At 51.2% G+C, this 23,369-nt stretch overlaps 8 protein-coding genes across 8 annotated transcripts; 2 read left to right on the plus strand and 6 right to left on the minus strand.

Moving 5' to 3' along the window:
- Positions 1-821: 821 nt before the first annotated feature.
- Positions 822-1,970, plus strand: BDV14DRAFT_208747 (uncharacterized protein; the record flags this gene model as incomplete). The annotated part of the gene is made up of 4 exons (XM_073775476.1): positions 822-1,079; positions 1,144-1,373; positions 1,427-1,641; positions 1,720-1,970. The coding sequence occupies 4 exons, from the start codon at positions 822-824 to the stop codon at positions 1,968-1,970; spliced, it is 954 nt and encodes a 317-aa protein (XP_073628513.1).
- Positions 1,971-2,450: 480 nt separating this feature from the next.
- BDV14DRAFT_208749 (FAD-binding oxidoreductase) lies at positions 2,451-4,313 on the minus strand (the record flags this gene model as incomplete). Its single annotated transcript, XM_073775477.1, has 6 exons — positions 3,901-4,313; positions 3,604-3,822; positions 3,171-3,503; positions 2,933-3,102; positions 2,623-2,841; positions 2,451-2,552 (listed from the first exon to the last, which is right to left on the minus strand). The coding sequence occupies exons 1-6, from the start codon at positions 4,271-4,273 to the stop codon at positions 2,451-2,453; spliced, it is 1,416 nt and encodes a 471-aa protein (XP_073628514.1). The 5' UTR covers positions 4,274-4,313.
- Positions 4,314-4,609: 296 nt separating this feature from the next.
- BDV14DRAFT_208753 (uncharacterized protein) lies at positions 4,610-7,075 on the minus strand. The gene has a single exon (XM_073775478.1). It carries the CDS (start codon positions 6,969-6,971, stop codon positions 4,866-4,868), a length of 2,106 nt encoding a protein of 701 aa, XP_073628515.1. The 5' UTR covers positions 6,972-7,075; the 3' UTR covers positions 4,610-4,865.
- Positions 7,076-7,235: 160 nt separating this feature from the next.
- Positions 7,236-8,859, minus strand: BDV14DRAFT_56347 (SDR family oxidoreductase). Its single transcript, XM_073777045.1, has 5 exons — positions 8,635-8,859; positions 8,289-8,574; positions 8,054-8,234; positions 7,736-7,995; positions 7,236-7,669 (listed from the first exon to the last, which is right to left on the minus strand). The coding sequence occupies exons 1-5, from the start codon at positions 8,733-8,735 to the stop codon at positions 7,322-7,324; spliced, it is 1,176 nt and encodes a 391-aa protein (XP_073628516.1). The 5' UTR covers positions 8,736-8,859; the 3' UTR covers positions 7,236-7,321.
- Positions 8,860-8,984: 125 nt separating this feature from the next.
- BDV14DRAFT_199955 (fungal specific transcription factor domain-containing protein) lies at positions 8,985-13,974 on the minus strand (the record flags this gene model as incomplete). Its single annotated transcript, XM_073773402.1, has 5 exons — positions 8,985-9,896; positions 9,955-10,536; positions 10,603-11,201; positions 12,818-13,609; positions 13,683-13,974. The coding sequence occupies 5 exons, from the start codon at positions 13,972-13,974 to the stop codon at positions 8,985-8,987; spliced, it is 3,177 nt and encodes a 1,058-aa protein (XP_073628517.1).
- Positions 13,975-14,375: 401 nt separating this feature from the next.
- BDV14DRAFT_172863 (GDP-Man:Man(1)GlcNAc(2)-PP-dolichol alpha-1,3-mannosyltransferase) lies at positions 14,376-15,764 on the minus strand. Its single transcript, XM_073768648.1, has 2 exons — positions 15,238-15,764; positions 14,376-15,180 (listed from the first exon to the last, which is right to left on the minus strand). Exons 1-2 carry the CDS (start codon positions 15,689-15,691, stop codon positions 14,579-14,581), a joined length of 1,056 nt encoding a protein of 351 aa, XP_073628518.1. The 5' UTR covers positions 15,692-15,764; the 3' UTR covers positions 14,376-14,578.
- On the plus strand, positions 15,765-16,171 carry BDV14DRAFT_172864 (uncharacterized protein). The gene has a single exon (XM_073768649.1). It carries the CDS (start codon positions 15,867-15,869, stop codon positions 16,116-16,118), a length of 252 nt encoding a protein of 83 aa, XP_073628519.1. The 5' UTR covers positions 15,765-15,866; the 3' UTR covers positions 16,119-16,171.
- Positions 16,172-16,317: 146 nt separating this feature from the next.
- On the minus strand, positions 16,318-22,867 carry BDV14DRAFT_172865 (kinesin family protein). Its single transcript, XM_073768650.1, has 6 exons — positions 22,488-22,867; positions 22,052-22,395; positions 21,657-21,980; positions 21,431-21,603; positions 17,421-21,383; positions 16,318-17,371 (listed from the first exon to the last, which is right to left on the minus strand). Exons 2-6 carry the CDS (start codon positions 22,209-22,211, stop codon positions 16,832-16,834), a joined length of 5,160 nt encoding a protein of 1,719 aa, XP_073628520.1. The 5' UTR covers positions 22,212-22,395; positions 22,488-22,867; the 3' UTR covers positions 16,318-16,831.
- Positions 22,868-23,369: the final 502 nt, after the last annotated feature.

Below are 23,369 nucleotides of genomic sequence, written 5' to 3' on the forward strand. Positions count from 1 at the left end.
GCACGAAGATAGATCTTGGCCTTTGTGGGTTTCTCCAGTTCAAGATATATATCAGCAAGATTACAAGCTAATTCACATGCATCTTCACGGAAATCAAGATCTTTTGTAACTTGTGCAATGGCCCTTAATATCTCAAGGCATAATAACAATCTTGAATTTGCCTTTATAGGGAAAAATCTTGCCCAGAATAATATTCTGACAAAAAAGAACAATGTGTTCCATTGCTAAGGGTTGCTGAATGGGTGTCCATCTTTCCTGTAGGTCTAACAAATCAATTGCCTTGCTGAGCTTATCTAGTTGGATATGATTCAGGGCACCTTGGATCAGGGTATGCCCAAGTGCAGCATGTAGCCTAGCATTAGCATGGCCAGGGACTATATTTTGGTAGGCTTTGAAAACTAAAATTTGTTTCACCTTAACACCACATTTGTTAAGAGGATGCGGTGCGGGAACATCCTCACAACACAGCTCCTAATCAGTTGCCTTGCAACAGCTATAATTAACCGCGTATAACACATTCTTAATAAAATGCAAGAAAATATATCCATATTTTTGATGAAGATATCTCTATCTTTGATATTATCGCGCTTGGACGAGATTGTTTGGTAAACAAAGATCAAACAACTCCACTTCAAACACCCCCAGAATCCGGCTCAGGTTCTATACCTCTGTTATCGAAACCATCAAACATGCCGCCAGCGCGCTGCACGAACCAGTCCGATCACACGCGAGACACCCTACCAGAGGAAGCTGACGAAGCAAAAGATCACGAACAAGTGTTGGTAGAGCTCACCCCTCGCCCTCACCGGAAAGCTTCCGCGATGGACAACGGCTCTCCTACCTCTTGGTTACCCTCCACCTCGAGCCGATCGTCATCAAGGGCCTCGTCCAAGACTTTGAGTATCAACCGCAACTCATCCCCCACCAAGCAGCTGCGCAATGCAGAGCCTAAGGAGACGGAATTTATAAGAGCAGACCTCCGCGATGATCCAAAGCCAAGATCACTTGATGCGTTGACCACGGGATTGGAGAGGATAGTTGGTGGGTTTGAGATCTTTCCAGGTGACCTCCAAGATGATGTACAAACCCATTTTGCTAATTTTGGCTTTTTTTACGCTGACATGTATAATACTGGATCCACAGCTCGCAGATGAACCTTCAGTTGTAGCCTGGAACTTTGGAGATAGTGTTGATTTCGAGAAATCCCAATTACCTGATATACGCACTGTGCAGAAAGTCTATAACCTGGAAAGCAGGTGTTTCCAGAATAACCACCCCAAGTCATTTTGGAATAATGATGTGCATTCACGCATCCTGAATTGGATTCTTCGAGATAGCCCTGCGGAGGATGACCTTGTGGACTATCGATGCTGGTATGTCCTGCTGCTTAGAACATTTATTCATCAGTGTGCTAAACCGCTTGCAGCCCTACAGCCCAGATAATCCCTGAATACCAACCTTGCAAACCATCCAGCAAGATGGTGGATTTCTGCATCTGTATACAGCCTGAGAGAAACTCGCCACACTACCAAGCCATTCAATCTCTCTGCAAATATCGACCGACAATGTCAATCAACCATACAGACTGGGCTGTCCTGACTAAGTATCCTATCGCTGTCTCAATAGAGACTAAAGGCCTTAGTATTAGGTACGAAACTGCCCTGCTACAGGCGGCCACATGGCACTCGGCCTAGTGGCGCAGTTTGCACTAGGATACAGACGGTGTTGTTTTGGCATCCTCTGGAAAGATCGAATTCTTGCCTGGCATCGTCGTGATGCAGCACCACTGGTGTTTCATGGCGACTGCCTTGAACCAGAGCGGCAAAGCGCAGACGTTTGAGCGACTGCCGTTGTGGGAGACTGAGTCGATACTTGGCATCTACAAGTTATTCATATCTCTCCAGAGGCTAATTAACTGGACTAAGGACCAATACTGGGTGGCATTTCAGACCAGCGTTATAGGCCTTTGACGATATCATGGACTGTGATGAAAGAATGCTCTGTGCGGCACACCGCTGCGTCGGGGAATAAGTCGCCGCACAAGCTTCCTGTGCGAACCGTGGCTTTCGTCTGGGGCTGCAATGAATGGACTCATGGAAGGGATACGGTCAAACCTAACGGAATACCGGAAAACCAAGAGAATGCCAATCCAATAAAACCAAAGCCAGCCTTTGGCTTTTTAGTCTAGTGGTAACACCAACCGTACAGATACTAAGGGGACTCTTTGAGTCCTGGGGAAGGGTAGGTACAGCTCTAGGAGACAGCAGACCTCATCCATTTGCAGATTATCTTTCCCGTAAAGGACTGATATGGGTATGGATATCGATGGAGTCTTGAGGTCTATCGGAAAGGAAAATCTTTTGATTTCTACGTATAGTACCCTACCTACCCTACCTACCATACCTCGGACCTTGATCGCTGTTTCAATAGTAGATGGATGGTAGAAAACTCTACGCTGAATCACCGGGTACATTAACCGCCCCCTTAAACCTGCGCAGCGGATCATACCGTCTCCTCAACTCCTGCAACCTTTTAACATGAGATCTCCAGACCTACAGATTATTCCGTGTTGTCAGCTACCGAATGGGCGAGAACATAAATTCAAAATGCTAGTGAACATACCTCATTCACAGCATGATACTCTTCAAGACCATTCGGCAGAACGTTGAAATCTGCATTGGGCCCTAGTACCTGGGCAGGCGCCTTGATGGCCAATTCCCGAGCTAGTTCCTCCTTGCTTTTATCTGCGTCTGCAGGGCATCCCGTTCCTAGGAGCAGGATGTGTTTTGTCCCGGGGGGTCGTGGCCAGGCGCACACTGATGGTCCGTTTAATGGGTCGCGCTGATTGGACGTAGGTAGGGCTGTGTTAGCCCTGGGACTCCTCCTTCTATGGCGACAGCCTGGGCCTTTGGATTGATAGGTAGGTACCTACCGAGCTGAGGAGTTCGAATACAAGATACGTGCAGTCGCCGAGCGAGTCATCAATGTTGCTGATTCCTTCGGACCACTCAACGGCACGCAGGACATGCTCTTTGCTGATATCCTTCAGCAGCAACGGCTGCCAGAACTGTTTCATGGTTCCTTTGACTGTGCCCGCCTTGTCTGTAAAGTACCCTCGATAAATTAGCGAATCCCAATCATTAAACTGAAACTTTGGCGCTGCTTCATACCCTGCAACCCAGCAACGCCCGCCAAATCCGTAACCCTAGATTGATCAACCGCCCCCGGTATATCCAACGCCCAACTAAAGCAGTCCCGGCCGTGCCCCTCGCCATTGGCGTCGAATGCATGGATCACGAGCATATCTGAGTCTGTGCCGATCGACTCGAGTAGCCGGCCTTTCACGACGTACAGTAACATGGTGATTCTGGGATTGATGGGTCCAGAGAGGAAAGTCGATATTCCTTCTGCGACATCTTGTAGTCGTTCACGGGGCACAAGAATCGGACCGGTCCAGATTTGCTGAGGGTATGGAAAAACGCGAAGTTTGACGCGGGTAATTACTATATCCAGTGCATTAGGTAGGCAGACAAGGAAGGTCAAAATCAGTCCATGCGATGCGATGCACAGAGCGGAAGAGAAAGAAAGAACCAGTGGACATACCACCAAACCCACCCCCACCACCACGCAAAGCCCACAGCAACCCGGACCCCCCGTCCGGCTCCTGCGAAGCCCAAACCACAGACCCATCATACTTGACGACCTGCGCATCAAGCAAGTTATTCGGGTCCGAGATGCACCCGTGCTCGCTCGATACCCACGAGTACCCCCCGCAGAGGATCGTCCCTGCTACACCGACGCAGGGCGTGCGGGCTCCGACGACTTGGTTGTTTGTGTTAGCGCTCTACCATACTACTATGCAGAACTGGTTGAGTATTTAGATAAGCTAGGGATGCTTACTGCCATACCCTGGCGCAACCTCCGCCAACTTCGTATAAACATCCGACCAGGTTTGTCCGGCGCCTATAGTCACCGTCTCGCTCTGCTTATCAAAGTGGAAGTCGTTAAATGCCGATGTATTGACCAACACGTCCCTGGCAGACGCAGAACTGAAACCCTGTCCGTAGATTGCGAAATCCAGGTCTGTAGTGTACAGGTATGCGAGGGCCTTGCTGAGCGCTTCGGTCGAGGTAGGGCGGATGACCAGGCTGGGGAATTTGTGCTTGTTAGATGCCCATGTTTGGCTGTGGTCTTGGTAGGCTGGGGAATCGGGTGTGATGATTTCGTCTGGTTGGAGGAGGGAATGGAGTGTTGTGAGGGGGTCTTCTGGCATGGTTATGGTTTGGTTATGGTTCTCTTGTTTGATATCGAGGGTATGGCCGGATGAAAAGGGAGGCAGAGAGGGTAGGCAAGACCTGGTTATAAGGTAGTCCGCATGAGTCTTCAATCTATACCACTATTTGTATTTGCTGGGTGATATCATCCAGCGCCGTGAAGATGTCTTTTGTACTTGGGCGGGGTGGCAGCTGGATTGCCTCTTTGGGTCGGAGTTCCGGATCTCCCCCACATGCTTTCCAGGGCAGCGGCCTAGTCACTATCACAACATTTCCTATGTACTGGCTTCCTGCGTTTCCGTCTGGACACTCCATAGCACTGGACCGAGTCAACGTGGGCTAGCATATATGTATATTTGCTATATGCGAGGTAATATTGACAATGACAAAGCGTCACAAAGCAATCACCTATGCAGATGTCTCTCTAAAGGGCCAAGTTTCTGAAAATCCAACAGGAAGTCAAGCCGATGAAATATGACCAATGTAAACCAGTTGCTGCCAATAGCGCCAATGCCGATATGATAACAGAGTGCCAACCCAATAAAACCAAACACCAACGCACCTAAAAACAAACCTCATAACCAACGCATCTTAAATATCCGTCGACGCCGGATCCAAGCTCATAAAAACCTTATAAAGTCTTCGACTAGCCGCAGGCCCGACCCTCGCCTCCGTCAGAGCTCCATTCCTATTAGCTGACTTCTTCACATCCTCCAGCAGCGCCGGCCCATTTCTTCTCATACCCCTTAGCAACTCCATGACAGAGGGATACTCATTTGCAATACCGTAAGCCATTGACGCCGTGACTCTGCTGACTTCTTGCAACATGCGGACGTATGCATCAGAGGCATTTTCACCGGGTTTGACTTGTCCAGTATCCATGCAGAAAGCGGAGTCGTTGTCGTTTATGCGTTCGCGGCGGTAGGGCACTGTTGAGATGTGTTCTGTGAATGTTTTGAGCCATTCGGCTGAATCGGGTGGTGCGGTCGTTTGGTGAATGAGGCAGTTATGCGAGATTTGCAGGCTCAGTAAAGCGTCTTCAATGGTGTCGTCGTCTATTGGGGCGGTTTCGGGTTTATTTGTTTTCTTGCGGCGGGATGTAGATGTAGTCTGGGTGCTTTGAGTTCCCTGAACTTCGTTGAGATTGCGCCGGAACTCAGCTTGGTACGCTCTGTTTCGCGAATTTGTGTTTTTGCGCATCCAGGCTGTGAGCCCTTCTATTAAGTAGATGGGGGTGCAGTTGGGGTACGCGCTTTTCAGGCGGAGGACGTGCAGTTCTAGGTCGTTTGGAGCGTCGGGGGTGTCTGAGTTGAGAGTTGACGTGACCATGTCGACGAATTCTTGGGCTGTCAAGAGACATAGGACGTGCTCTTCTTCGCGGATGAATTGCTCACAGGGTTCCCAGTATCCCAAGGTCCTGTTGTATCTCGCCTTCATCTTCCGTCGCCACTTGACGACATTGCGGATCGAGCTGTCGAAGAAGGTGTGTTCCACGCCAAGTAGCCGCATATATTCAAGGGTCTGATTACCGACGCTAATTTCCTTGAAAGACGACGAAAGGTCGAGAATCATCTCCGGCGTGGAATCCTTCTTCTCAACCTTTAGCCTGTTGACCTGCGCTATATCAGCAGCCAGCTGCTTGTCCTTTGCCTTTGCCTCCTTCAGCTTCTGTTTTCGCTCCTTCTCTAGCTGTTTTTCGCGGTCACGTTGTGCCTTGGTTGCCTCCCGCTCTTTGGCTTTCTCTTCTTTATCCGCCGTGGTCCGTTTGGTGGTCGTCGTAGTCTTCTTCGGCTTGCGAACCAAAGACTCGGGCAGTTCATCGGAGTCATTCTCAACCTCCATGTCCTCTTCATGAGCCCGCGACTTCTGCTTTCCCCGCGCGCCAGTCCCAGTGGACTTGCCCTTCGAACCATTCCCAAGACTCGCTAACAGATCCGCCGTTCTCCCCGAGAACTCCGACCGCATAGCCGGAACCTTAAACCCACCCTCATCACCAAGATCAAACACGTCATCAGAATCCGGGACACGAATTGGATCACTGAAATCCTCTATATTGTCCCAAGGAGCCTTGCCCTTGCCCTTCCCGTTGCCCTTCCCAAGGACACCAAGTATATTTCCAAGATCCGGATCGCTGTCTAGTAGGGCGTCCTCCGTTCGACGACTCATGTTCTTGCTTTTCACCGGCGACGCACTCCGCCGACTCGGCTCAGGCGCAGAAGACGTAAATATAATCGGATCAGAATCTAGCGGCCAAGCTGGAGGTTTATAGGGCGTCCGCGCTTGAGCCTGCGCTGGCGCCAGCGCATTGGAAGGTCCAGGTCCAGGTCCAGGCCCATCAGACGAGAGCACAATATCATCCGAGAACGAAAAAAGCGAGTTTCTATTCCGCTCCGGCAGCGCATTGCCATTACCACCACCACCACCACTATTCCGTCGGGACGTATTACCTGCCTCAGGCTCAGGCTCAGGCGTTATCCGCCTCCGCTTCGCCGGCTGAGACGATCCAATCTCATCATAGTCGAACTGTCCAATGTCTATATCATCTGAGAAAAGGTGAACTGGATTCGAAGTTGGATTCGAGTACTCGGCGGGGCCGGGCGGGCTGGACTGGAATCTTCTGAGGGAGGAAGGGGGCTCGCGCGGCGCCGAGGGGGGCGGAGGGGTCGAGGAGAGGAGGTTTATCACCTCGGGGGCCATGGTGAAGCGCACCGGTGTGCGGGGGGCAAAGAAAACCAAAACAATTCGAGGTGGTGTTGCTGTGAGTTACACCTTTGGCGGATGCACGTGGCGCGTCTCCCCGGATCACGAAATCACGTGTGGCACTCTAGATTGCTCTTTCCTTTTTGGGCGTGTCCTGTTTGTTTAGTGGGCCGGATCTATAGGAGTGGTTTTTCCAGGTCCGTCTCCTCGAGCTATCAAATAAGTAGGTAATATCTTTAATCAATTTGAGTGACTTCATAGCTTCAGTCTTCCTTTTCCAACGAGCTTTTCCAACCATAATACTAATACTACTACCACCGCCATTAGATACTGTAGTACCACCTAGGCTATATCTCCCCCCTCAAGACCCTCCCTTTCGGCAAAGTCCCCGCATTCTCAAAAGCCTTGAACGTCTCAACCCAAGTCTTATAAGTATCATCATACCTCATCCAACCAAACTTCCTCGCCTTGGTCATCGACGACAGCGTCGGCCACGCCTTGCCAATGCCCCAATCGAAGAAAGCCCATGTACCCCAGTTGAATGCCTCAGGGTTACCGCCGTATTTAGCGCAGATTTTCTCCCATATGAGCTTCTTGTCGGATGCCCATGTTACCATACTGAAGGTGTTTTCTCTGCTTGTGCCGGGGCCGGTGGTTGTTGAAGAGGTGGTGTTGAAGGTTGTTGTTTCGGGGACCTAAGTGTGACATTTAGAGGGTTATCCAGAATCGATAATGTCTAGTAGAGGGGAAAGGCAGCTCACCTCAAGGCCAAAGTACGCCCCAATGCGAGGGAAGAAGTAATGCCAGACGAATGTGTCGCCGTTGACATGGTTGAAGGCTTCGTTTGCCGCTTCGGGGTTCGTAGTGGCCCAGACGCTCAAGTCAGCGAGACTAGGCGCGTACGAGTTATCGTCGGGGCAGTTGTAGAAGAACTGATTTCCAGGGAACCTGGGGAATTCGCCCGTCTCACGGCAAATGAGGAAGTATAGTGCAAGTGTCAATGCTTCGGACATTCCGTTGCCTTGTTTATTTTTAGCATCTTGCGGGGATAGTAATGGTCAAGACAGAGCAGAACTTACTCCCAGGCGTAAACCCAACAATACCGTTGGGCCGGATGATGTTGTACGTCCATGTCCTGTCCTTCTGCAGAGCAAACATAAAGTCTTCCTGCGGGTAATAGAAGTTCTCCCCCTTGTCGTCATATCGCGGGTCCTCCTCGCTGCACGGCTGCTTGCGTGGGCCAAGGTGAACACCATAGTGCTATCTTTATTAGCAATGTCTCCTAAGCCCATGTTCAGAGAATGAGTAGCAAACCTTTCCACCCGTCTGAAGACAGACCCGCTGCAGAGTATCCCTAGCAACTTGATCAATAGCCGTAAGGAAGTTCTCAAAGAGCGGAACATTCAGCTCCTTCAACTTTGCAAAGTCATCGGTGTGGACGTAAGAGGCAAAGTAAGCGTGCGTAACCTCGCCGCAGTAAGGCTTCATCTTGGAAACGATGGTCTCGACGGGCTCAAGGAAGTCTAGAGCCACAAACTCTATTCTGGGATCCTGCCAGTAGGTTTTCAATGGGCTGCGGGAGGTAATGATTATTTTGGACCTGATTGTGGTCAAACATGAGTTAAATCAAAGAACAAGGGGTTGTGCAAAGTATGCTAACCATTCTGTCTTGGGCGTGCGGATGAGATGCTCGACAATGGCATTACCGCTGATGCCGTTGACGCCGGTGACGAAGGCGACCTTAGACTTTGGGGCAGGCATTCTGAGAGACTGTTCCACTAAAAGCTGGTATACAATCTTTCTAAGAAAGTTGAAAGTATGGGCTGGTATTTATGTTGTTGGGGCGCCGATCCTTGTAGTTCCCCTCAGTTGCGTCGGGATGCCGACTCGATTTCCGAAATGCCGAGACAATCCGGAAATCTCACCCCCGAAATGCCGTTAGGGCTTGCCCGAGATATTAATGAATCTTTAAATGCTTGCACGAGAAGGGTTCTTGCAGCTATTGGCATATCACCATAGAGTGAAAGGGTCAGGATGAAACCCAGCACCGAGAAGCTCTTGTACCCAGTCCATATTCAACGCTTGGAGGTCTGGCTGGACATCTATAGCTTGATCTCCTGCATCTGCTGTGATGGAGTCTATGTGTATTTCAGGCATATCGTTGCCGTGTGGTGCGCCAATGCTACTCAGCCCTGCGCCAGTCAGCGGATAGGGAGTCGCAGAGAGATTCGCCGAATGCGTATTGAGACGCATGGCTTGACCAGCGAAGGCTCTTTCAAAGTCAAAGTCTTGCACCACCAGATCCAAAAGATTGGGCGATAATATATCAGAGTCCTGACTGACCTGGTTGCCACCGCTTGTTGGAGCCCGTACAGGAATGGTCGGCGCAGGAGCTGTTATATGCGGTGTTTGTGGTTCTGGCATCCCACTTTTAGTTGCACTGGAAAGACCTGATTCATGAGACCCATCCGTAGCTGGTAAACCGAGTGCCGAAATGAGCTTAGGGTTCCGGTCATCAGCTGCTGCCTCTGTGACCGTAGTCTCTCCAAGCATCGCCTCAGCCATCCGATTCAAGGCCACAACAGACCTTGCAAATTTGCCTGATACCCAGGTCTGTCGACAGAGAGATTTAATAAGACGAGCCATCCTCAGAGTTTGCTCTCCGTATCCTTGCTGTAACGATGGACGCTTGATGATCAGACCCAGCGAAATCATCGTAGTACGTGCCAGATAATGTGAAAACGGAAACTCGAATTTCGGGTACTGGTCGTAAAGGGCTTCAAATTGTTGGAAGACGTTCTGAGCGAGCTTCATGCAGTTCAATTCATTCTCAATTCTGTGTATTCCGGAAGTGAAGCTGGAAGAAGACGACAACTGCTGTAGCATTGGCCGACGGATACACAAACGGAGGAACGTCCAACGCTAGATGTATCATTTAGTTCGGTGTCCAAGTCTGGTTTCGAGGGATCGCGGTACTCACGAAATGCAGAAGAGCTTTTTGTCTGACCTGCCAATGCTCGAGTCCCTCGATCTGGTCTGAAAGAGATTTGTTGATATCATATGCTAAGCTGTTTGGCGTTTCTCTCTGGGCGCTAGATATCAGATGCTCTAGGTATTCTTGCGTCAAACCGTCGGGAGGTGCATCTTCTTGTCGGCTTTCCCTAGCCTTGTATAGTGCTTCCCATACTTTTCCAAGGACTTTGGAGTAACGAGTCGTGCAGACCAGGTATGGTGTAGGCGAAGCTTCACTTGGGGAGAATTTCGAGTCGAGATCATCGGGGATGGTAACTGCTTGGTCAGGCTTGTCCTTGTCCGGTTCTGATGAAAGTCTAGTATCGACATTCATATCTTGGATAATGAATGGCAGTCCTGTTTCGAGCGCAACCTGTCTGTCAAGGATGTAGATACACCACCATAGACGCCTATACATCTCATGTTCAAAAGTTGACGTCCGAGTTAACGCTTTGTCCCGATGTAAGCCAAGGTGGTGTGCATGAGAAACAAGCATCGCGGCTACTTTGCTTGCCCGCTCATTTGCATCCAGGCGAAGAAGATAAATGACCTTGGCAGCAAATATTAGTGGAGGTGCAGCGAAACGAGTCTTGCTACAGGGATATGTGAGACGTACAATTAATACAAGCGTTTGCAAGAATGTAAGCGGGCTTCCAACTATACTGAATAATCCGGCTTCGCCGCCCAAAATGTCCATCGCAGCGCTGTACAGACTCCACCCAGACGAGTGCCGAACCTCTTCTGGCCCGCCTCTAGAAGCACTTGTGCAGCGTCCAATGGCCAGGCAAATTAGAATCTGCGATATTCGTAGGGCATCGTGGTCGGACGGAGTGAGTTTATCAAACACGTTCCCGGCTTCGTCGTAGTTGTCTTGCAGGATTGGAAGGTGTAGGATGGGATACAAAACATGCATTCCGTTGATAAATTCTTGGAGGTATTGATCCCACTTGGCTCGATCCGCAACTATGCCGTGCTTTTCTAGTGCATGGTGTACGCGATTCGACTGATCACCCGAATCCTCTTTACCTCCAGGGGTATAAGATACGGAGGGTGAGCAGGGTTGACTAGACCTTTCCGATGTGTTTGGATAACCAGTATGTGTTTCTCGGAATCTGTTTTCGACTTCCTTCAATGTATGTGCCATAGACGTCTCGCCCACAAATGGCGCCGTATCATCGGGTGGTGTATCCGAATGAGCTTGCTGAGAATTCTCCTCTGAGGAGGCTAGATCAGGAAGGGGCCCTGATCCTTTCCGTGGGGGTTGTCTCTCATTAGTCGCGATAATGCGCTGCAGCTGACTCTCAAGATGACTGATCCTTTGCAGAAGCTTATCCTGGGGTACTCCAGTATCGACCGTCTCGGACGAAGATATGCAATTTTCCGGTCGAACATGCCGCCGTCGACAATCAAGCCTTTTAGCAATACACTGCCTGCATGGTAGATTGCCATCGCACTGGAACTGCCGATTAGCAATGGGGTTGACGGTCCTATAGTGAAGATGAACCGTGCCTTGATCTTTCGACTATGGCAATGCACACTAGACCACCATTAGCTAAATTCTTTACAGATCGAATGCAATAACCGTAAATATAGGTGACTTACCAAGCCTTTGAAACATACTTACCCCTCTTCACCCTTTTCGCAGGGGCCTGTTGCTCCCCCGCTCCATTGTCACGGCGGTGTCCTGGATCTTCACGCCCGCCAGCCACATCCGCCGGCAGCAATAAAGAGAGCGGCTCTTCAGAAGCTCCATGTTCAAGGGCAGCCATTCCGAAGCTGGTCGCGGTACTCTAACACCGGGAGGAGTTGTAACTTGCAATGGTAGTGGCAGGTCAGGCCCCGGAAATTCGGCATCTCAAGGTGCAGTGGGGGTGCGGGTCCCTAAAGGCCAATGGCTAGTGCAGCTGGCCAAGTAGAGGTGCCTTGTGAAAGGCCCATAGAGATTACCTGGCGCAAGTGAATGGAACTTGATCGAGAAGAAAATGGATGGTCTTGTTCTTTGCGAGAGGTAGTTCGGGTCAAGGTCTCCCGCGACGAGCGGCGCTGCCTTGGGGAGAGTCATAGTGCAGGGAAGGAACCGATGCGAACGGGATGCATTATCAAGAAAGGAAATAGTTAATGAAACCCATGTCTATATCTCAATACTGTGATGACTGATCTTGAGACTATATCTTGAGTATTGTCCTTCCAGAACCCACCTGTTGAGGGTATGATTATAAACTTTGTAGATTATGTACCTGAGAAATGTATAAAGACTCTTCATCTCTCGCAACTCGAATAAGGTCTCTCAGAATGTTTTTAGTATCATAGTATAGCTAGGTAATCCCGTTCGAAGTTAAACATAAAACCACCCAAAAATGCCTTTCCTAATCCATATATATCACCAGAAGAATATAATAACAATATCAGCCAACATCAAAAACCCCACGAAGGTTCCAAGCCCATTTATTTATATACAAGAATCTAAATAAAATTCGCACTCTCCCCATGCAACTCCGGTATATCAGGCCCAAGCTCCAGCTCCCTGCTACTCTCCCCCCTCAAAACAGGCACCCCTCCTCTCGAAAAAGAAAAGCCCCTAGACAACCCTTCCCCTCTGGTCCCCTCCCTCCCCCTCCCCTCCCACAAACTCCTCGATTTAGACGCAGACGCAGCAGGAGGATAAGTATTCTTCGGCGGCGGCGCAGGGACCGGTCCATGCGCCGTCGTGATAGCCCTTCCGATTCGCGAGATGCGGGCTCGATTTCTTCCTCTATCTTGGTCTCGATTTCGATCTCGACTTTGATTTGGACTATCTCTTCTCCTTCCGCTCAGCCGCCTACTACTCTCACTATCACTAGTTGCAGGCAAAACACCCAACCCATCAAGATTCATCGACGTCGAACTCGGCGGCGTCGGCGTCAGCGTCACAGACTCAGAATGAACCTCCCAAGGCGGTAAATGGACTGGCTTGGCAAGTTTTTGCGGGAGTTCCGAGGGTTCAGTATTTGCAGTCCTGTATAGAGACCCGCTTGTTGGGATGGGGGAGGGGGGTAGTATTGATGGTGGGAGTGGAATTTGCAGATGGTGATGTTGCTGTTGTTGGTCTATTGGTGGGGGAGATGGGTAGAATCCTCCAGTCATTGATGGGTTATGCGAGTAGTGCCCGTGTGGTGTTTGGGGATATGGAACTGAGTCTGTGTGGCCGTGTCCGTGGTGACGGGGATGAGGATGAGGATGGAGATCGGGGTGTAGGTAGTTTTGCCGCCGGATAGTTCTGTACTGGAAGTATGCTAGGATCGCGAGGAGGGAGATTAATGGGGCGCCAATGCCGACGCCTAGTCCCAGTGCGATTTTGCCGGTTGATGTTAGAGATGTGGATGATGATGTTGCGGCGGAAGATGAGGAGTCGTCGCTGGAGCTGCTTGTTGGTGTTTCTGCTGAGGAAGGGATTGTTGAGTTTTTGGACGAGGAGGAGGATAAAGACGAAGAAGAAGTGATGTTAAAATCAGCAGACGTATATTCATTCGAATCACTATCCCCTTCAATAGCAAGGTAAAACACCGAAGAGGTATCAAGTTCGAAGCTATACGTTTGCACAACCCACGAGATAGTCGTTACAGGGTCCGACTCTTCTGTTTTCGCTATTCAAGAAAAGGCGCACCATTAGCATTCCTCCAAAATACTATATACCCTTTCCACAGCAGAGAGACATACCAAATATCAACCCCCCACTCGAACTCTTCGTACTGGAAGCTCCATTATCCCCACGCTGCCAAATACTGATATTAAAGACGTCCAGATCCGTCACCCACGAGACCTCCTGTATACTCCTCAATTCATAAGAAAGCTCCTCCTCCGAGCTAGGATCCGAGTCCGAGGAAACAGGGTGCGTGAAGTACGTCTCTTCCGAACCGACTCGAACCGCGGCGCTAGAGAGCGCAATGAGGGAGAAAAACTGGATTTGAAGACAGACAAAGAGGAAGAAAGTCCGCGGCGAGAGAAACATCGAGCATATCCTCATATCACGGGCTGAGTGCAGCCCTCATCGAGTGCTTTCTCGAATTCCAAATTCAAGATTGTGGCAGTGTAGAAAATAAGAAAAGGAAACAAACGAGGAAGTAAGTCATCATCACCTGTCAAACCGGACAATTCCACTGTCAAGTATCTATTCTATAATTAAACGCCTCTCTAAACCTTCAGAAACCCTCGAGGCTGAATCGCCAATACTCACTCCATGCTCCAAGTTTCAGGAACAGGGGTCACAAGTATATGAACCACTGAAATTCAACACATAAGCGCCGCTGCGTGCTTAGACGGTGCACTTTCCCGACTCGTTCATGCGGCGTAGTCGCTTTGCAGATGTGTTGGTTTCGGGGTGGCAGGAGTGGATGGGAGCCGTTGGTTAAGCGCCGGGGGACCCTCACTTAGGGCTAAGACGGCTTTGTTACTAGTCGTTTGTTGGAGATCTGAGAGGGGGGAGTTGGCGCTTGCGATCGATCCCTAGGTGATAAGATGTGCCACGTAAATGGTAGTTGAGTTTGTGGTTCATGTGGTAGTGGTAGTGGTATCTCGAAATAGAAAGAAAGAAATAAGGCTAAATGCTAAGGGTATTATTTGTACAGAAGCCCAACCAAGATCACTGCTAGGATCACTCCGACCAAGCCTAGGAGCAACACCTGCTGTCCGCCATTAAACGCTCTCCTTTCCTTCGCGAGCATATCTCCAATTTCGCTCTCCAGTGTCTCGCCCATAGCCCGTAATGAGAAAAGTTGTTCTACGCGCTCCTTTGAAGCGACCGATATCTTCTCTCGTTCAGCCTCACTTGTCTTGTAGAGAACCTTATCCATGACCTCCGTCCAAGCAGGGACGTCTGTTGCATCGCGGAGCCAGCCCGTCTCCCCTTCTAGGATTGTCTCGAGCGGTCCGCCCGTGTTCGATGCTAGAACGGGTATCCCTGCACGCATAGCTTCGATCGGAACGATACCAAAGTGTTCGTTGACGGGAGTGTAAAGGAGAAGGGATGCTTGCGAGAGGAGGGTATCGCGGAATGCAGATGGTACGGACGGGAGAAAGAGGACGTCAATCGAGTCCGGTATTGAGAGGGCGGATGGAACGGTCTTAGATGTAGCGTGTTCGAGGCCGAGCGATGTCGCGAGGGCTTCGAGTTCGGCGTGGTATTGTACGTTTTCTGTTATGCGGGGGTCGTAGCCGCCTGTTCCCCAACCTCGTTGTTAGTCAATAGGTTGTAGCGATCAATGAGTGGACGTACCAGCAACAACAAGTCTAACCCCCCTCCTCCCCTCCCCAAGCCCATGATAAGCCCTTATCGCCAACGCAAGATCCTTCTTCCTCTCAAACCGATTCACACTCAAGAGAATCTTCTTCCCCTTCCATACCTCACCCTCCTCCTCCTTTCCCTCCTTCTCTTTGGCATCCATATCAACACAAGGATAAACAACTCTAACATCACCCAGCCTTTCCCCCCCAAAAACACCCCCCACAACACTCCTCGTAAACCTCGAGTTCGCAACGACTCGATCCGAAGCACTCATCGCCCACCCTTCAAACCAGTCAAACGGATACCGGTATAAACTCTTCAACCCGCCAAGAAGGACCGAGCCCCCCTCATCCCGCCGCGCAAGTAATTGGTCCGGGAAATGGCAGTAGAAGAGGATCCGTTGTCGTCCCCTCCCTTTTTGATTCCCAAACCACTCCCCACACATTTTCAGCAGCGGTACACAAGCCGGTACTTGATCAACAATAAACACCTCATCCTCCCCATCCCCATCCTCACCACCCTCCTTCTTCCTCGCCAACTCCCCCAAAAGCTGCACCGTAAGAACAACCTGCCTCAAGATCGCACACAGCACCACAAACCGCCCCCCAATATTCGCCGGAATGAATTTCTCGCCCCGAACCCTTACATCAAGCGTCCCATCCCTCGCCTCCTCAAAGCAATGGCCCCTATCGCAGTGCGATGTATATACGGAAACCTTATGCCCTGTGTTTTGGAGCGCGAGGCCGACGTCGATGATTAGGCGTTCGGCGCCGCCGATGCCGAGGTCTGGGTGGATTATTGTTATGTGTGGGGGTTTTTGCGGTGGTTTGTCGGATGACATTTTGGGTGTGTGGAGGAGAGTCGTGGCGTGAGGGTGAGGGGTGACTTGGAGGTGCGAGTCGCGATAGCTCCAGGTGGTCATTGGAGTTTGGTGGAGCAATGGGAGCTTGACGGGTGACACGCGGCGGGACAACGTCATGTGATTAGTCAGCTGTTTGTACATTGCAGTGCTAAGTTACGACTAGTACGGAGTACTACAAGGGCTTTTCTAGTACCTAGATAAACATATGGCCTTGATGAAACTGGATTGGGCAGTATAAGTCATTAAGAATAGGTCTAGAGAATAGAATTTTGAAGTTGAAAGTGAATCAAAGCAAATACGATAGCATAATCAACTTTCTCTACCGCGTAGAAAACCAACTGAACAAAAACAAGATAACAATTCGCTATCCTATAAGCGATGGCATGGGCATGTCTCGCCGCTCCTAAACAATAAACAATATGTTTCAACCTGAGGCTCAAGAAGATACAGTGTAATGTAACGGGTAGAATGTACAAGGCGTCAGGTGATGGCAACCAAAAGTCATGCCAACCAACTTCAGCAAAGAGGGTCGTGAAGAAAGTCATAAAAGGGGTGTCTTGAATCGAAAGCAAACTTGCAAGTAACAGACGTCAAAAAGCGTAATCAGAAAAGGTATCAATCAGAGGTATACAGGGGAATCAACGTTGAGTTCATGATGCAGTGATGATCTGAAATTCGCGTTTCAACATGGGCAAGGAAGGATATGATGGGTAAGGATCGGGTCTAGAAACAGTTGAGGGTGCTCTTCTTCTTTTTCTTGTTGAGTGCTGCCATGCGCTCTTCGAGCTGGGCTCGGGCGGCCTCGGCCTCGCGGCGGGCGCTCCTCTCCTCTTCCACGGCTTGGAGGGAGAGACGTTGGGAGTTGCGCTCCTTGCGTAGGGTGCCGAGCTCCTCTTCCAGCTGCCAAGCCTTCTTCTTCCAGGCTTCGCAGTCGTTCTTGACCTTGTTGCTCTGCGCTTCTAGGTCGCCCAGAGCCTCCTCCAGGGTGGCTGTGAGCTGCTTTTCAGCGTTGAGATGCTTCTCAATAGTGCGGATGCGAGCCTCCTGCTCTTCAACAACTTGGCTGCCAACAATCTCTTTGCTGGCGTGCCGAGAGCTGGGGGGAGATGAGGCGCCGTTGGTTGCGGCAGCGATGCTGGGAAGTGGTGGAAGGGGAATGGCAGGTGGAGGAGAGGGAAGTGAGGCGGCGGAGGAGCTCTTGCGGAGGTTGGAGGTAAGAGAACTGCTGCGGTCGTGCGAGCCATCTTGGTTCTTGATTTGAAGCTATTTTTGTCAGCTGTGGTACAATAGTACGACCGTTATGGAAGCTTACCTCAAGCTGCTCAATGCGCACACGGTAGGTTTCAATGTCTTTCTCGTAGATGACAATCTTGGCCTTGGCGTCTTCCAGGGCCTGGTCGCGCTCCTGCTGAATGACGGAGAGGCGGTTGTTGTGTTGGTCGAAGCTGTTGGTGATCTGGTCCTCGAGTTCTTCAACGAGACGCGCGCTCTTCACCTTCTCAGCGTTGGCTTCAGCGACGAGGGCTTCCTTCTTCTTGATCTGCTCATCTCTCTGGAGCAAGGTGTCTTCCAGAGTGGCCACCAGTAAAGCAAGCTCGTTGACTTTACCGTCCTTGACTGTGATAGCCTTGTTGAGTTCGTCGACGCGGCTGTCATCGCCCTGGCGGGCCTCGATCTGCTTGCGAAGATTCTCGTTGGTGTCCATGAGCTCGGCGTACTTGTCGGAGAAGTGCTGCTTCTGGGTGAGAATGTCTTGAATCTGGTCTGCTAGGTTGTCCGCGGTGACGTCCGACTTGATCAGGTTAGACACCATGCCGAGCAGTTTGACCAACTCGTCGCGGGACTCGGAAATTTCTCCACGCAGAGACTTCATAGCGTCTTCGTGCTGAGTGTTCTGCTCGGCCAGGCGCAACTCATGTTCAGCCTCGGCTGCAGCCTTTGCGCGAGTTTCCAGCTCAGCCAGCTCACGCTTGTGGGACTCCTGCCAGGACTCAAGGTCCTTCTTATATGAGTCGACAACGGATTTGTGGCTTTCGATCTCCCGCTCCAGCTCAGTAATGCGCGTCTGGCGCACATCGACTTCGGTTGATGTTGATGCGGCGTCAGTAGCACCCTTCTGAGCGTCTTGCAGCTTTTCGAGCGATGCAATCTTCTCGATATGGGTAGCGGCGGTTGCTTCGTGCTCCTGGATCTTTCGGTTCAACTCGTCTACAATCTTCTTTTGTCGCGCGCGTTCACCCTCGAGCTCGGTAGCTGCGACTTCCTTATCTGTGGTATCGCGAGAACCATCATCAGATCGGATGGAGTCGATTGTAGCAAGAGCACTGTTGAGCTCTGCCAATGTGTCCTTGAGCTGGTTCTCGGACGACTGCAGGGACTGGATGGCAGTTTGGTGCTTGCCTTGCCATTCGGTCAGCTCACCTTGAAGAGAAGTAATCTTCAGTTCTTGCTCCTCAACGTGGGCATCCTGAGCCTTGGCAGCCTCTTCTTGAGTCTTGAGAAGACCCTTGAGCTCTTCGATCTCTTCAAGCAGAACCTTCTCTCGCATGTCGTGGGCTTCCCTCATCTGCATGAGAGTGGTCTCTTGCTGGACCACTTGGTCGCGCAGTTGATTCACAAGACCCCTGTCGACTGGAGAAGCACCCTGCAAACTAGAACGCTCGCGAGTGAGACCAGAGATGATGGTGGCTTTCATGTCCATCTCCTTCTTCACGCTCTGGTTCTCTGCTTCCAGTTGCTGAATGCGATCCATACGGACTTGAAGCTCGTGCATCGCACCGTCTAGATGAACCTCAAAGTTCTGCATAGCGTCGGGTCGGTCGGTAAACTCCTCTGTGGCGACAGTACGGAGGCCGAGTATTGAGCGATGAGCACGGTCGATGTTCGACATGAGACTCTGGCTAGTCTTTCTGCGGATGACGGGGTTGAAGCTGGGTGTAGCCGGTGGCGAGGAAGACTTGGATCTCTGCAGCTCAGTCTTGAGAGATTCGATCAAGCTTAGGGTGTCTTCGTGCTCCGCCTGGAGCTCACTGTACTTCTGCTTCATGACGTTGACGCTCTCTTGGTGGTCCAAGAGAAGTCTGCGCATGTTCTCGTCTTCGTGAGTGCCATTCGGTACAGTACCGTCTTGCGAGTCCACGGTGGTCTGGGGGGTGTTGACATTATATGAGTCGTGCGACGTCACAGGCTCCCCGGCCAAGGATAACTCCGATGAGAGTGATTGCGAGAACGAGTGTTGTGTTCCAGTCTTGGACGCGGGAGCCTTGGGATCCTCTAAAAAAGAAACCGGGCGAGAGACGGTTGCGATGTGGGCGTTGGAGGCCGAGTGGCGAGCCTCGTCTGCTGCGTCTTGACGGAGCTCCGCCATGGCCCTCAGGGTTTCTTCGTACTTGGCCTCGAGAATCTCGTAGTCGTTCAATGTGTTTTCGTGCTGCAAGCGCAAGTCAAAGAGCTCTTGGCTGACAGTCTCCAGCTTGTCGGAGACAACCCGCATCTGGGCTGGACTGGAAGAACGGCTTCGGGCCTGTTCCTTTTCAACCTCGAGGCGGTTAGTAGCGCTTTCCAGGACTTTGAGGTCAGAGTCGCCTTGCTTGACTTCGCTCTCCGGTGTCGGCTCTTCGTCTTCTTCGGGAATCGGCTCGGCGAGTCCCTCATCGGATTCAGGAATGGCGGTCTCAACGGCCTCTGTCAGTACGTCGAGAGACATGCCACGCTTGCGGGGCTGGTAGGCTCCGGTTGGGACAGTTTCCGATCCGAGCTGCTCTGCAGTTTCGTCTGCCTTGCCATTCTGCTGGGCGTGATCAAGCTCGTACAGCAGGTTGTCCAATTTGCCTAGGCTCCGCTGGCGATCGACAACGTGCTCGAGGCGGTCAATTTCCCGTTGCATAAGCTCCATATCTTGATCGGCCTCAGCAAGGCGCTCCTCTAAGGTGGAAATGTAGTCTTCGCAGCTAGCCTCGCTCTCGCGAGCACGGGTGAGCTCTTTGCGCAGTTCCGAAACTATCGCCGCTTGCTGCTCTTCACCAGTGGATTGGCCATCGACCTTCGACTCAAGTTCATGGAGATACGCCTCTGTGCTGTTTTCCCGATCCAGGAGTTTCTGAATGCGTGTTTGCAGTTGGGAGTTGACGGTCTCAACATAAGCACATTTGGTCTCGCGCTCGAGCAGAGTACTTTCCGTGGTGGACAATGAAGTTCGAGTATTCGAAAGCGATGACTCGAGACTCTGGATAGTCTTTTCGTACTCCAAAACAACCTGTTCCACTGACTCGGCAAACGAGTGCGACCGCTTCAGTCTCTCGACAGAGTTTCCGACCGCAGATTCAACCCCTTCGCTCTCACCGTCAGCAGGTTTCTCTGAGTCCCTGGCAAGCTCGGAGATGAGTTTGGCATGACGCTGGCTCAGAGCATTGTAGCCCTCCTGAGCATCCAGGAGCTGATTCTGCAACTCGATTTCGCGTTCATTTTGGCGTTCGGCGCGGTCTTGCGGAGCGACCGGTCGGCGGTCGTTATCTTCTGCGTTCCGCAATTGCTGTCGCAAAAAGGCCACTTCTGCCTTGAGTCTTTCAATTACTGCGTGCTTGTCGCTGTCATCGGTGACTTGTTGAATGCGAGGCTTGCTTTGAATTGCCCTTGCTCTTTGTGCATACTGAACAGTGTTCAATGTCTCGCTGAGATGGAACTCCGCTGGGGTAACACAAGCAATCATGTATGTATAGGCATTTCCACCGAGCGAGTCCTGCAAAAGTCGGGTAAGCTTGGAGTCACGGTAGGAAACGTGAGATCCCGCTTGGCGAGAAGACAATTGCGAGATAACCTTGCCCAGAGCGGCGAGACCGGCGTTGATCGAAATACCCTCACGAGCACGCTCACCAGATGCCCCAGTGTTCTTAAGACGTTCGCTTCCTGCCAAATCGACAAAGTGAAGCTTGCTGTCAACGGTGACCGATTGATCGGCCCCAGACAACATCTCTACCGGCACGGACATGCGTTTCTCTTTGGTAGAAGTTCCACCGGACTTTCGCTGGACGAGGTTCAAACTAAAGACTGCGTGTGATCGAGATGATTTTGCGTTGATGGCTGTGGAATCGGTTTGTCGAATCGAGGATCCGAAATTGAGCGCACCGATGAGATCTTCGAACGAATTGATGTTGACTTGGTGCAAGCCGGTCAGGATAATGCGACCTTTGGTGTCTTCGCGGATGGTGACGGCGTTGCGGTCTGCTGCGCCGACGGAGTCAGGAAGGAGTAAATCTCTTAATTGTTCATTGTAGATCTGCATCACGTTAGCTTGCCCCTGGAGAAGAAGCAAGGGACTCGTACCTCCACATAAGTAGCCTTCAGCTGCCAGTTCTTTTCGACATTCGACTTTCCAAAGCTCGAAGTAGAGCTCACCGAGTAACGCGACGGTGTACGCAGACCTGTGGAGCTGTTGCGATTGTGCTTAGGTCCATCCAGCTTCTCGAACAAGAGCTGCGCAGCGCGAGGGATAATTCCTGTTGTCGTCAGTGGTCCATTCATTTGCCACAAACAAGTTCAAATAACCTACCGGATGCCTCGGTGTTGCCCTGCTCGTTCGGGCTCGAAGTGCCCATTGTATAGGATTTACCGGCGCCCGACTGGCCATAAGCCAGGATGGAAACATTGTAACCTTGCAAGAAAGAACCGACGCTGTCGCTAAGGTACTCCCAAATACCTTCCTGTTCGACAGTCTCGGCAAAAACACGATCAAACACAAAGAGTTTGCGGCCCTGCGGTACATCGACGGCCAAGCTTGTCGGCGACGTGACGTGGGCCATGGAACGCTGGAATCGTTGCGGGATCAATTCGTACCCGGGATCGGTGGGTTTCAATGGAGGGCGAACACGGACAGCTGCAATTGGGTCAGTACCGTCGCGAGGAGGTTGCGCAGCATCGACCAAGAAATTCTGTTTGTAAACGTACCGACTTTGACGGCAGTTTTCGCATCCTCGTCGGAGGCCCTGCTGCCTCCATGTTTACTGCTCATACTCAAACGGCTGCCGCTGCGAGGGGTGCGCATTAGGGCGCTAAAAGGTCTCTGAGGGCCAGGCCCCGTGGGCGAGGCGGGCGGCGAAGCCGTCATAGCCTTCGTATCCGCAGACTAACTGAGAGAAAGTCGATGCGGTGTGGGTGGGTCGATTATCGGTCAGGGACGGAGAAGAACGTCATCAGCGATTGATCAACCGGAATGGGGTTTGTTCGCGTTTATCGATAAAGAGACTTATGCGAGGGTTGCAGATTCGAGGGCAATGGCAAGGAATGACAGCCTGCGACGCGAGTTGTAATGTTAGCCGAATTCCCAAGACAAGGGCGGAAAGCAGGAACGAGCAGAGCACGGAGGCAGTAGTCGGTGAGTTACCTGGACGCGATCAAAGAACCAAGGTTTTTTGAACCCTGAGCAAGTCGCCTCAGCAGCGGATTGAGGAAAAAGAAAAGAAAGCAAGGGCTGGCGATGCACAGAATGCACAGGCCTGTCAAACATTCAGGGGTATGGGGAGATGTGCCGTGTAGCGTGGACCAGGACCCTGGAGTCTGGAGCCACGGCAAGAGGGGTTGGGAAAGACAGGCAAACACAAACACGAAGAAGAGAAGCGACAAGGGAGTGGAAGAGAGCGCGAGGAAAGGAGAGCGAACAGGCAGAGAAAAGAAAGAAAGTTGAGATGTTGACAGGTCTGGGGATCCATCGACAGTCCAGTAGTAGTGAGGCCAACCCGCCAACTGCAGCCAGTCCGTCCGACTCCTGAACCGCTAAAGTTAATTAGGCCCAGTACGCTGTTCGCCCAATGGCAGTCTGGCTGTGGATTAGGTACAAAGTACTCTATACAGTCCTAGACGATTTTCTATTCTTTCAGTTCATTTATTCTGCAGTCTGTACAGGACAAAGAAAAAATTACGAATATGATTACTGTGACACTGGGCAGTCATTGGGCGTTGACGGTATATCCTGTACGCTTTCTTGTGGTGCCAAGTGTTCGTCTGGTTAGGTATCCGAGGTGTAGTCCGGGCTCGACTACCTATGCGGTCTATACAAAATGTGCTCACTCCTTCGGCTCTACTACAGAGTACAGAGTAGACTTACATAACCTTCCCTCTCCCTGTCTCACAAGAACTTCACCTCCCTCCGCACGGCTTCAACCGGAGTGTTCCACGGTTCCTGGATGCAATTTGGGGAACCAAACGGCGACTGCTCACCTCCAACCAAGGGTCACCTTTATTGTCTCCGGAGAATTACCTCTCCAAT

This window comes from Aspergillus stella-maris (assembly GCF_047715825.1).
Source record: "Aspergillus stella-maris strain CBS 113639 unplaced genomic scaffold BDV14scaffold_25, whole genome shotgun sequence".
NCBI classification, from domain to species: domain Eukaryota; kingdom Fungi; phylum Ascomycota; class Eurotiomycetes; order Eurotiales; family Aspergillaceae; genus Aspergillus; species Aspergillus stella-maris.